The sequence below is a fragment of the Phycodurus eques genome, chromosome 5 (genome assembly GCF_024500275.1).
Source record: "Phycodurus eques isolate BA_2022a chromosome 5, UOR_Pequ_1.1, whole genome shotgun sequence".
Classification (NCBI taxonomy): domain Eukaryota; kingdom Metazoa; phylum Chordata; class Actinopteri; order Syngnathiformes; family Syngnathidae; genus Phycodurus; species Phycodurus eques.
The window spans coordinates 23,818,609-23,832,585 of NC_084529.1; the positions used below are offsets into that span (position 1 = coordinate 23,818,609).

The 13,977-nt window shown below is 41.4% G+C and overlaps 1 protein-coding gene across 3 annotated transcripts in view; it reads left to right on the forward strand.

Annotated features, from left to right (window-relative positions):
- The window catches only part of iqsec3b (IQ motif and Sec7 domain ArfGEF 3b), a 66,385-nt gene that overhangs the window by 17,050 nt on the left and 35,358 nt on the right, over positions 1–13,977 (forward strand). For all 3 annotated transcript variants that reach the window (XM_061678204.1, XM_061678205.1, XM_061678206.1), the window contains exons 3-4: positions 9,683–9,803; positions 12,555–12,956. In XM_061678204.1, the coding sequence (XP_061534188.1) occupies positions 9,683–9,803; positions 12,555–12,956 (523 nt within the window). The remainder of the gene's footprint in view (positions 1–9,682; positions 9,804–12,554; positions 12,957–13,977) is intronic.

Genomic DNA, 13,977 nt, shown 5'->3' on the forward strand with positions numbered 1-13,977 from the left:
TCTTGCTCACCCGTGACCCTAAAGAGAAAAAGTGATATAGTGATATAAAAAGAAGTGATATAGAAATTGATGGATGGGTTTATAATTTAAGTGTCACAATATCAATTAGAAAATACAAATGTACGTGCAAAGAATTGTGTTTTTTCTTTATGTCTGTGTAGAGTCTCAGTAATCAAGGTTATCGTAATCTGCAAAGGTTGAATCGAGGCAGGAGGACTCTTCTTGTCTGTTCAATTTAGTTTTTTCCCCCTTATTTTTCCTTAAAAAATTCAAAAACAATATAAGCAATTATGCTATTAGGATTACAAATTACATGCTATTAAATGTCATTAAATGTTATTCAGTCTTATTAAATGCAATTTTATTTTCTGCTTTTAAATGTGCTCCTAAAGCCTGAGCTGATAAAATGGTTTTCTTTGTTTGATCAAATGGTTGTCATTGTTGTCTTTTATTTTATTTTATTTTATTTTATTTTATTGTGAGTCAGCCGGTCACAGTAACAACATTTGGAAAAAAATATATAGATAATAAAAAGAAATAAACACAAATAAAAACGTAAAATTCAAAATGGCTTTCTTGTTCCCTCTTCTTCGAACCACACTGAAAAAAGGTCCTTTGAATATACTTAATTTGAACATGTGCTTCGGTTGCACATGATTGGAAAAGATGGGAAAATTACATCAGTTTAGCACATTTTAATCATGTGCGACCGAAAATTAGGTACTTTTTTTTTTTTTTTTTTTTTAGCACGCTAGACGGTCCCTATTGGTCATGACTGGAGCCACCTTGACGTCTGACATTTGCTTTGCGGACAGAGGGTGCACACTAACTTTATTTGACTCACTTCTGCAATCTCCAGATAAGCGCAAGAACTATAGTAGCCGTGAGGGTAAGAAAGCCTTGGACAGGAACATTAATACTGTCGATCAAGCTCCTCCATTGTCGTCCTTTATTTACACTCCTTTATCCATCTCTCTGGTTGGAACTGCTTTTCCCCTCATTGTTTCCTTGGTTATCAGCATTCACTGAGTCAATTCAGCTGTTTACTGTCATCAGTCACACTATCAATGTAATGATGTCCTCTCCTATTGTCTCCTTGTTTGTAATGGGCAAGCATCATATTCATTGTAAGTCTCCAACATGGCCATTACATGAAGGTTTATTGTTATACCGAATGACATTTTGTTCAGTGTGCAGCTGACCGCACAAATTCCGGTGTGTCTGTGTGTTTGTGTGTGTGCACTTGTGGTCACAGATGCAGCCACAATAAATGCGTCGTAACAAATAGCCATCATGGCCTCCCTGGTATTGAGCACAGCGGCCTGAGTCAGAGCAACGAGCATCGATATCATCAATACACGATCGCCCCTAGCAACCTGGCGATGACGCAACAGCCGTCACTGCCATGGTAACGAGGGGACGATAAAAACGAGCCATTTTGCCTTCTGTTTGGTGCGTGGGCAGTTGTGGGTTTCATAGTACAGTGATGAGTTGATGTGTGTGTGTGCATTTGTGTGTGTGTGTGTGTGTGTGTGTGTGTGTGTGTGTGTGTATTAGTGTGTGTGTTTGTGTGCGTGCGTGTATGTGTTTGTTCTCTTTATTTTTATATAATCCTCAGACAGCAAATTGGATTTACAGGCGGCAGTAAAAACATACAACAACATATCAAAATGAGGATGTGGAAATAAAATCCTAATTGAAGCTGCAATGAACGAGCCCTTGCTTCCTTTTGGGGCTCCTTTCGGTGAATTCCCTATGAGGAGTTTGCCTAGTATGAGCCCTGGAATTTGCCCAAAATGGGTACTTCAAACCAAAATGGCTGACTTCCTGATCAGTTTCAGTCCTTGAGACTTGACAAATGTCCACCCAATTATGTGTGCAGTGACTTTATTTTTTTTGGAAAGGGGGCTCATATTTGGACCCCTAAAATACCGTACTTACATTTTCATCAGCAAATAAGCACTTGCAAAAAGTGAGTTTTGGGGCATGTTGAGGCCCCTAAATATGTATTTAATTCAGACTACTGTACCTGGCCAAAACCCAGGCAAGCATGGGGAGAACATGAAAACTCCACACAGGAAGTCCGGAGTGAGAGTCAAACCTGAAACCACAGAACTGTGAATTGTTCTAACCACTAGGCCAATGTCATGAAAATCCATCCATCCATCAATTTTCTATTCATTAGGATCGCAGGTACACCCTAAACTGGTCGTCAACCAATTTCAGTGTCATGAAAATAGAATAACATTTCTTAAAATTTTAAATGGCATCACTATCTGTTGCTGGCATACAAAATGAAAATATCTATATTATTCGTCGAAAATAAATAATAATCTTCAGACCAGTAAGGTGAAATTGGATAATTGTACTCAAATATGCCACGTCACACAGGTTGGGAATCACTCACTGGTATACAGGATCAGAAGTCAAATTTCCACCGGGTTGGATCCAGATCGCACATTTGGCACCAATTTAAATTGAACATGGAAAGTCCCATTGAATGTGTTCAGAGGCTTATACTGTATCTGCATTCAATCTCATCAGATCAACTTGCAATTTGTGGAGCTCATGGGAGATCTCGTTGCATTCTGCTCACTCGTGTTGGATGAGAAATTTGGCATTTAAATGTTTTTTTGGGAGATAATACCATTCACGACGGTTTAGTTTTCATGACAAACCTTTATGATTTGGAGCTCTTCTCCTTTCCTTCCTCTGTCGCGATGACAGCAGTGACACCCACGCAGCGGTGCAAACGTGTCCAGTCGGCTGTGATGACAAGAAGCAGACATTTAACACTAACGTGGTGCCACGTGACAACATGTTCTGTACAAAAAAAATAAAATCACCCTTCCTTCCCCTCTTGTGAGGTCATGAGCAAAAACCAATTTATGTATACGCATTGCAGCACTATTTGATTTCTTTTAACGCACAAATGGCCCAGCACATTTGTGGATGAGGTAAAAAGCGATAGTTAAAGGGGAGTTTACAGTTTTCAAACTGTTTCACCAAAGTCGTGTTAGACCAGCGGTCAAGCTTGCGCCAGGACTAAACGTGGCTGTAAATTTAGATCCATTTTCTGACACCAAATTGTCACTCCTCCAGGCACTTTGCCAAGGACACTCTCTTGCTGCGCCAGAATGCCAAGCTCGGCACAGACCGGTTTGCCAAATTGGCAAACACGTGCGGCGAGCACCGCGCTTGCATGAAACTCGCCGCCGCAGATGTTGTATTTTTGGGAATGTACAATCAATTAACAACCAAAAACAGGAGATAAACTTCCTTGTTGAGCAGTACCATTGCTAATCCCGCTTCGGTTTTGAATCCTCTTATGCGTCTCATTTGGCCCCTCCACCTCTGAAAGGCAGCTTCTATGTTTAACCGTGGCAAGCTAAAGTGCTGCGCAAGTATGTGATTCTCACTCCCTGATGCCTTAAAGAGAGGCCACTGGCAGCTCTTTCATTTAGCCTGAGGCTGGACCGCATCCAGGTACATATGTTTACTCTTGTTTTGTCTCGGGAGCTGTCTAATTCGTCCTTTTTAACTTTTGTTGCTAACTGGAGGTAAATCATCCCACCAAGGAAGGAAACAAGTCTGCGAGGCTGCGGCGTGTGCCCGTGTGTGCACGGCAAATGATAGACATCTCGTTCACACCTTCTGTCTCTACAGTCTCTGATAAGATATTCTTACACGGGCACGGTATATTAAATGAAATTATTAAATGAATATTAAATTAAAATTAGAGGCCTAAAATGGGGCCAAAGAGTGATGATTTTTCAAAAGATAATTTGAATAATTTTCTACTGTTAGATCATGTCGACGGTTTCATATATATGACAAAAAGTGATTTTTTAACTGCAACCCTCCCTTTAATGTTTGTAAAAACAAATATGTAAAATAGTTCATTTTAATAGAAAATAATTGTCCATTTATCTATCCATTTTCTGAGCCGCTTATCCTCACAAGGGTCGCGGGAGTGCTGGAGTCTATCCCAGCTATCTTCGGGCGAGAGGCGGGGTACACCATGAATTGGTCGCCAGCCAATCGCAGGGCACATACTATATAAACAAACAACCATTCGCACTCACGTTCACAACTACGGGCAATTTAGACTCTTCAATCAACCTACCACGCATGTTTTTGGGATGTGGAAGGAAACTGGAGTACCCAGAGAAAACCCACGAAGATGCCACCTTCCTTTAACTATAACTAACCAATTATGTCATGAACAAATAAAACATTGTTGAGCATGTCAGGTTGTTTATTTGATGAATATGTTTTCATTATTCAATGAGATAAATAAAAATATGTAGGCGTAAATTTGCATGTATCTTATGTAATTCTATAATAAATAGTAATTCAAAATGTGAAACTGTATTCATTGTAATTATTTAAATTATTATTCACTAACCAATTATTTCATATGTATTTCATATATCAATTAAAACTACATAAAATGTGTTTGCAAACTACAGTATGTAAAATAGTTCATTTTAAGAAATAATAATTCTCATTATTTATTGTATATGTATTATTTAACTAAACATAATCAAGTAACTGCAATCAATTTGCATTTTTTTATCGGATAAATACATATAAATAAAAATTAATTCACACATTTAAACGAAGCACTTTAAAAGAAATACTGAATTTATGCAACAAATACCGGTAACAGTTCATTTTAATAATACAATAATCAGTCATGCTCATCTTGAACTTTTACTATTTGGAATGAAGTTAAATGTAATTTCTCAACCAACTATCTAATAGCAAAAATATATACTTACATGTATATGTAAATGTGTTCTGTTTGACGAATATCTTTTGACAGATGTACACTTGTGACTTATGTCCTACGTGCAGACTGTGAGTTGGCAGGGGGGATGGCTCACATACAATTGTATTACGGAAGCTTTTTGCAGTGCATATCCATAAATTGCTCAACTCTTGCGTTTGAAACCCTCTCATGTATTCTAATGTACTCTAATGTATTCTGATGCAGCGTTCTCCATGCGCGTCCTCCTCGTTTCCGCTGCCTTTCTGTTCTATTTGCAACTGATCCCGACTCGCTCCAGTTCATTTGAGAGACAATGCTTCTCTTGTGGTCTTATTTCTGAGTGGGATATTGCTATATAACAAAAATAACAATACAAAAATAACACGAGGAACTCTCAGGGTGCGCTCACGAATAGGATGTTTAACCTGCCTGCTGTTGTTCAGCCTTCAGATTGTAAAAATGAACAACATTTCTATGCATTACACTTGTGAATACAAGACCAATTCCAATGAAGTTGGGACGTTGTGTTAAACATAAATAAAAACAGAACACAATGATTTGCAAATCATGTTCAACCTATATTTAATTGAAAACACTACAAAGACAAGATATTGAATGTTCAGACTGATAAACTTGATTGTTTTTAGCAAATAATCATTAACTTAGAATTTTATGGCTGCAACATGTTCCCAAAAAGCTGGGACAGGCTCATGTTTACCACTGTGTTACTTCACCTTTTCTTTGAACAAAATTCAATAAACGTTTGGGAACTGAGGACACTAATTGTTGAAGCTTTGTAGGAGGAATTCTTTCTCGTTCTTGCTTGATGTACAGCTTCAGCTGTTCAACAGTCCGTGGTCTCCGATGTCGTATTTTACGCTTCATAATGCGCCACACATTTTGAATGGGAGACAGGTCTGGACTGCAGGCAGGCCAGTCTAGTACTCGCACTCTTTTACTACGAAGCCGCGGTGTTGTAACAAATGCAGAATGTGGTTTGGCATTGTCTTGCTCAAATAAGCAGGGGCGTCCATGAAAAAGATGTTGCTTGGATGGCAGCATATGTTTCTCCAAAACCTGTATGTACCTTTCAGCATTAATGGTGCCTTCACAGATGTGTAAGTTACCCATGCCATTGGCACTAACACAGCCCCATACCATCACAGATGCTGGCTTTTGAACTTTGTGTCCATAACAGTCCGGATGGTTCTTTTCCTCTTTGGCCCGGAGGACAATTTTTGGCACGGAGGACAATTTCCAAAAACAATTTTAAATGTGGACTCATCGGACCACAGAACACTTTTCCACTTCGCATCAGTCCATCTTAGATGAGCTCGGCCCCAGAGAAGCCGGCGGCGTTTCTGGGTGTTGTTGATAAATGGCTTTTGCTTTGCATAGTAGACTTTCACGTTGCACTTACGGATGTAGTGCCCAACTGTATTTACAGACATTGGTTTTCTGAAGTGTTCCTGAGCCCACGTGGTTATATTCTTTACACATTGTTGTCGGTTTTTGATGCAGTACCGCCTGAGGGATCGAAGGTCACGGGCATTCAATGTTGGTTTTTGGCCTTTCCGCTTACATACAGTGATTTCTCCAGATTCTCTGAACCTTTTGATGATATTAGAAGAAGAGGAATAGAAGAAGAAGAAGAAGAAGAAGAATGATCTTTTATTATCATGAACATGCATGCATGCGTGCACACGAAATTTGTTCTCTGCATTTAACCCATCACAGTGAACACATACACGTGAGTGGAACACACTGGAGCAGGGGGCAGCTGAAGCGCCCGGGGAGCATTTCAGGGTATCAGTGTCTTGCTCAAGGACACCACAGCTGTGAGTCCGGGGGATGTTGGCGGATGGTCCAGTCGGGTTCTTGAACCTAGGTCCCCAACGGTGGCAGGCGATGATCTTAACCATTTGGTCACGGCTGCCCAATTATTGACCGTAGATGATGAAATCCCTAAATTCCTTGCAATTTTACGTTGAGGAACATTGTCCTTGAACTGCTTGACTATTTTCTCACGCACTTGTTCACAAAGAGGTGAACCTCATCCCATCTTTGCTCGTGAATGACTGAGCAATTCAGGGAAGCTCCTTTTATACCCAATCATGGCACCCACCTATTCCCAATTAGCCTGTTCACCTGCGGGATGTTCCAAACAAGTGTTTGATGAGCATTCCTCAACTTTCTCAGTCTTTTTTGCCACCTGTCACAGCTTTTTTGGAATGTGTTGCAGCCATGAAATTCTAAGTTAATGATTATTTGCTAAAAACAATCAAGTTTATCAGTTTGAAAATTAAATATCTTGTCTTTGTAGTGTATTCAATTAAATATAGGTTGAACATGATTTGCAAATCATTGTGTTCTGTTTTTATTTATGTTTTAACAGAACGTCCCAACTTCATTGGAATTGGGGTTGTACACTGAATGAACAAATAAGTGTTTTGAGGACAGGGAGGCAAGCAATCACAATACAATATTAGTCTAATGATGATCAAAGCTCACAGGAGACATTATGGAAAATTGACTTTTGAATAGCTTGTATAAAAATAGTCAGATCTCTGCAGTTCCTGTCCACCCATTAAGTGTGAAATTACATAGCATAGTAAATTAGAGCTGTGCATTTCCCAAAATGTGTCTGTGAGCGACCCGTTAAATACCACCATCACACAAAGTTTCTCTTCCCATGACTTTGTCAGACTTGACTTGACTACTATCATGACAAGCTAAAATATAATCACAGCTGCAGTGTTGTTGGCTGCACAAATTATCGTTAGCTAACAGAAAAAAATCAAAAAGTAATTGAGGGAGAATGTGTATGTCACACAACCCGTAATTGCTATTGTCCGGGTTGTCCATCATTTGTTAGCTCACAGGAAATTTGAAAACACAAATTTAATACCCTCAGAGCTGAAATCTACACTCGGCCAGAGTTTTCTTTTATGAAAATAACATTTATCATTCCTGGGACCGGAAAACTGGTATGTCCCCAGGAAACATTGGCAATGTAGCGAACATGGCCAGAAGGTCATTATTCATCATACAACACACAATCATGGTTTCACAAAAGAAAAACACCCACTAAACACACACTTGTTACAGTGTAGGAAGAAATAAAGTGTTGCAAAAAAAAGCAACGTTAAGCCACAACCATGGTTGTGGCTTTATTTTCCACGTTGGGAGTACCAAAGCTTTCACCGTCGTTACAACATATATTTTTTTTCATACTACTGGAGTTCACAGCATCAGTTCATAATTATTTGAGTAAGTTTGAACTCCATGTGAAAATGCGCAGGAATAGGAAAATTGCGTTGACTCGTCTCTCTCAACATGAAGTGCAGGTGCAAAAGTGGAGTTAATTTATTACATCTCTGAAGAGTTAATCTAACATCATGTAATCAACTCTGTGAAATAACCCCTACTCTGGACACCATTCAAATCCGAATTAAAAAAAACAAAAATCACACTTAGGGAGTTGAAATCACCTTGCAAAAAATTTATTTTAATTTATTTTATTTTATTAAAATTTTAATGAGGGTATCCTGTGTTCAGCGTTGGTCACGTGGCGTTCCGCATATAGCGAATTGGGCAGCTCTGTGATGAAATGTTGCCTCCACGAGTCAAAATGAAATGCATACTTTTTCTTTCTTAATGCTTGCGCAAGCAATTTGTAGCCACATGGCTTTGGCCCTGCTGTCGCGGTGGCGGAGTTAGCTGTAGCTCATTTGCATGAGACAGAACCGCTCCCTCAAAACACCCTAAAAAAAAAAGCAGGTGTAAAGACTGTTATAATTCCCAATCCCTGGGATATTTTGACAAAAGCATGTCACACAAATACATTTTATTTAAAAAATAATAATAATAAAACCAATATGGTATGTCTCCTTTAACGTGTCAATTGTTGACACGGTAAAGGAGACCTTTTTGCTGCCCTCAGTTCAACTTCGTGTAAAAGAGCAATGTTTGTCCAACGGTGGACAGGAGCTGGGATTAAAAAACAGGGAATTATTGAAGGGAGCCATGATAAACCATGTTGACGCTGCATGCAAAATATCTGCAGAGGCTGATGAAGTTATCTTAAAGTCATGTTTGACTTTGACGATATTGTCTTGCTGCGTCTTGCAAGCGCATGCAGACATTCTCGCTCTCTTGCTACAATTCATGCTAGGAACACAGAGAGTTCACACACCATAGCACTCACTTTGCAACTGGGCCATTGTTTCCACTACGTATTTTATGTTTAATACAGAGCGCGTCAAAACAATCTCCCTATAGTGCTGTTTTTGAAGTGAAGTTTCTCGAGGCTGTCGATGCCTAGGTTTGCTTCATGTCTTATTTTTCCATTGGTTCAAGAGTCAAAAATGATGAATCTTGCCTAGCGACAGAAATGTGTGGCAGACATGCTAACCAATGACAGCTGGGATAGGCTCCAGCACGCCCGCGACCCTAGTGAGGAGAAGCGGCTCAGAAAATGGATGGATGGACATGCTAACCACTAGTACACCATGCTGCACCAGTTTAAATATAATGGCCGATGCAAAAGATAAGAACGGTCAGTCCAGGTGGGACTTAACCATTTATTCCCAGCCAAAATATAGATAAAATAGATAATTCATAATTCTGCATAATTAAACAATATTATATATATGATGACAATATCACAATAGAGTCTTGAGAGTAGATTTAAATGAATTCCTGCTGCAAACTGTGATGAAATTGTGTACTGCTCTGCCTCCGGCCACCGCAATCATTTCCCACCTGCTGCTCCTCTCACAAACATAAGCACGCACACGCGCGCACACACACACACTCAAACACACACACACACACTTCACAGCTGTGTTTTGAAGGTCAGGGACAGAGACAGCCGGTGATCGCTATCCGCTCTTATTCCCACAACAGCGGCCGGTTGCTGAGCCTGGAGGACGGTTCGTCCTCGGGTAGACCGGACGTGGAGGGCACCGCAGCCAAACGGGAGGGGCCCAGCGAGTACGAGATCTCCCTGGAGAACAAAAACAAACAGGTACGTCCTTCTCGAGGGGCCGTCAGGGACACATTGTAATTCAAGATTAGCTCTCATACACAACTGATATGCTCTCTCTCTCTCGCTCTCACTCTCACACACACACACGAAATTGAAATTCTCAGACCCATTATCCTGAAATCCTCTCACACTTTATACCGAATTTTTTCATCTCTTTGCATCATACTGAAATGTTCTGAAATGATTTCCTTACTAAATGCTCTCATTAATGTACTTAAATGCGCTCATATATGATACTAAAACTGTCGCACACATCATACAGAATGCTCTTACACATACTGAAACACTCTCATATAATATACTCACACAGTATATTGAAGTGCTGTCGTATGATATACCAAACTGCTCTCACACTTCAAACTAATATACTGAAGATAAATCCTCTCGTATAATATACCAAAACTCTCTCACGCGTCATAATGAACCAGTCTTATATAATATACTGAACTGGTTTCACACACAATGCTGAAAGGGCTCTCATATGATATATTTGAATTCTCTGACAAATATAATACCCAAACTCTCCCATGCAAGCTAATATACTGAAATTCTCTCATACATCATACTGCAATGTTCTCACACAACATAGTGAAACCATCTCATGATATACTTTTCACACACACACATCATGATATATGTGACGTATATCGTATCCACGTCATACTGAAATGCTTTCATATAATATGCTGAAATGCTTCAACACATTATCTTGAAATGCTGTCACATAATACACTGAAATGCTCTTTTACGATCTACTAAAATGCTCTCACACATCCTCGAACCCTTTCATATGCAGTAATCCAGTATACGCAAAAATGTGTGTCAGTAGGGTGTTTATGGCTATTTCAGTATGATGTGTGAAAGCATTTTAGTACATTACATTAGTGAATCGGGGGCCGACTGGTTAGAGCGTCAGCCTCACAGTTCTGAGGTGCGGGGTTCAATCCCCGGCCCCGCCTGTGTGAAGTTTGCATGTTCTCCCCGTGCCTGCGTGGGTTTTCTCCGCGCACTCCGGTTTCCTCCCACATCCCAAAAACATGCATTAATTGGAGACTCTAAAATTGCCTGCAGGTGTGACTGTGAGTGCGAATGGTTGTTTGTTTCTATGTGCCCTGCGATTGGCTGGCAACCAGTTCAGGGTGTACCCCGCCTCCTGCCCGATGACAGCTGGGATAGGCTCCAGCACGCCCGCGACCCTAGTGAGGAGAAGCGGCTCAGAAAATGGATGGATGGACATTAGTGCATTTCAATATAATCTGTGAGAGCATTTTCTCATTTTATTACATTTAGTATGGCATTTTAGTGGTGTGTATGAGAAGTAAACCTGATTTCCCTGATGGCCCCTTATATTGGGGTGTGTTTTTCGCCCTTGGCTGTGGAGAGACGAAACGAGGTTTATCTTTGTGAATGAGGGGGGCGAGGGGTGGGGGTAGGGGGGCTGCGAGGGTGACATTGCGTGCTGCAACAGCAGAAGCCCATTCAGATCTATTTCTGTCTCTGTTGACATGAAAGGGGGAAAAAAAACGAACACCAGTGTTTCCACATCCACAGCGACAGGAGCATGAAAGATGCTAGGTTGCCATGGTAACTGCTAATAACGGCTTCTGTGTGTGTAAGTGCGCATTTTTGTGGGGTGTTCTCATGATGTGCGTCGGCTGTCCTCCTTTTCTCTGCTCTGATTTTTCTTCTTCTTTAGTGGAAAGTTTGGCAGTCCAACTTTCCTAAACAATTTATGAGGCATGCCTGCTTATGAGAACCCACACTAGCATTCCGCCGATACCAAGATAAACATGCACAATTTTTTTCAGGTGGTATGTATCTATGACCCTAAAAACTCACCAATGTTTGCAAACGTTTATGTCCTGGTGAAATGCATTCACCGAAATGTCTTCTGGCATCTTGCACACGTCTCCCCAAAAATTCACTCATTAGCGCCCCCTGGAAAGTTAAAATAAATTAGCCACTGACACCAGTGTGCTCGACAAACACGCAATTGGGCGAATTCCAGGGCTTGTACTTGGAAAGTCGTCAAAATGAACAATCGTCCATCCATTTTCTGAGCCGCTTATCCTCACTAGGGTTGCAGGTGTGCTGGAGCCTATCCCAGCTGTCATCGGGCAGGAGGCGGGGTACACCCTGAACTGGTTGCCAGCCAATCGCAGGGCACATAAAAAACAAAGAACCATTCACACTCACATTCACACCTACGGGCAATTTAGAGTCTCCAATTCATGCATGTTTTTGGGATGTGGGAGGAAACCGGAGTGCCCGGAGAAAACCCACGCAGGCACGGGGAGAACATGCAAACTCCACACAGTCGGGGCCGGGGATTGAACCCCGGTCCTCAGAACTGTGAGGCGGACGCTCTAACCTGTCGCCCACCGTGCTGCCATGAACAATCAATCCAAAATAAATAGATTTTTTTCTTTTTTTGCCCAAACCATCAAATGTGGACTGGAACAGTACAGTACAGTATTGAGTTTTGAGCTTGAAATGAATGTAACCCAAAAGTCGATATACCACTGTATGTGCCGTGGCTCAATAAAGGTTGGAAAGCACTGCATTAGATGCATATAATTATTAGGTATGCATGATGTTTGTTTGCTATCTGCCATCCTCCAGCCATATTGGGTGCTAAAGGATAATAAATACGATTTAGTTGGAACTGTTTGTTCACAAACGACACAATAGTTAAAATGTGAATTCTTCACCCCACCGTCCTCTCTCCAGATAGAAGACCTGGAACAGAAGTACGGAGGCCACCTCATCTCCCGACGGGCCGCCCGTCGCATCCAGACCGCCTTCCGTCAGTACCAGCTAAGCAAAAATTTCCAAAAGATCCGCAACTCGCTCTCGGAGAGCAAGCTACCCCGCCGGATCTCCTTGCGCCAACCCAGCCCCTCGGGACGGAACCGCAATAGCGCCCAGAGACACAGTTACTCTCTCCACCCGGGAGGGGGACAGATACCGCTACGTTCCAAGACGCCGCCTCCGCCGCCGTGCCGCTCCACTTCTCTGCCCCCGTCTCCCGCGTCCGCCCCAGCAGCGGCTGCCCCTCCGGCCACGGGACCGGCGCCCGCTCAAAGCTCTGGACCCTCGCTCTCACAGCTGGAGGACTGCTTCTCTGAACAAGTAAGCTGGAGTTATTATTTTTCTACACCAAACATGCTCATCTGTTCACGGTGGTAGGTAACTGGAGACTAGCTCAGCTGACTTTGTGCAAGAGAAGCAGGGTATACCGTGGACTGATCGGCAGTCAGTCGCAGGGTACATTTTGACTAGTGCTGTTCACGAATGGCGTTGTGACTTGAATTGGCTTTCGATTTTGCCGAAAAAAAAAACGATAGAATCAAAATGTTCGCATTTGAATCACAACAACACACTACTTTATTCTGAAGAGAGCTGCCGCGCCACACTTACCTTAAAAAAATACAAAATATTTCACAAATTTTAGTCTTTGTTTATAGCCGAGGCCATTTAAACTTACCGTGCGTGGTGACTGCTTATGTATGCAGTTGTCGCGAGAGCCTTCCACCGAGATCTCCGCAGAAGGAGGCGTCCATTACGGGCAGCGTAGAATTTACGGCACCGACACGGTATGGCGAGGGATCCCGGTATAAATAAAGCTTTTTGAATTAAAAAGAAAAAAACTTTTCCAGAGGGATAAGCGACAGCCAAAACACGGCAGTCAAAACGCGCCAGTGTACTCTCTGTCCGGTTGAAGAGAGTTTTCAAATGATCAAATTGGATTTTTCATTTGTTGGACAATTATTATTTCGAAATAGTTAACGGGTAACGATTCAATTCTGATTTGCAACTCATTCGTTACTGTCAAAATGAATAGTGAATCGGGATTTTGAGGGCGAGTCCGCGTCCTAATTTTGACAAAACCATTCACACTCACATTCACATCTATGGACAATTTAGAGTCTCCAACATTCCTTCATATTCAATTCAGACATTCATTTGTGTTGTTCAATGAAAGGGTAGCAAAGTGATTTTGTGTTTAGCACGTCGTGCCTCACAATTTGGTTCCCTGCGATCGACTGGCGTCCAGTCCAGGATGTAAATTAATGGATCTTTAATTGAATGTAATTGAATAATAATTAAAGCATCCTATTTTGAATATCCCCCCCCCCAAAATAGCCGTTTG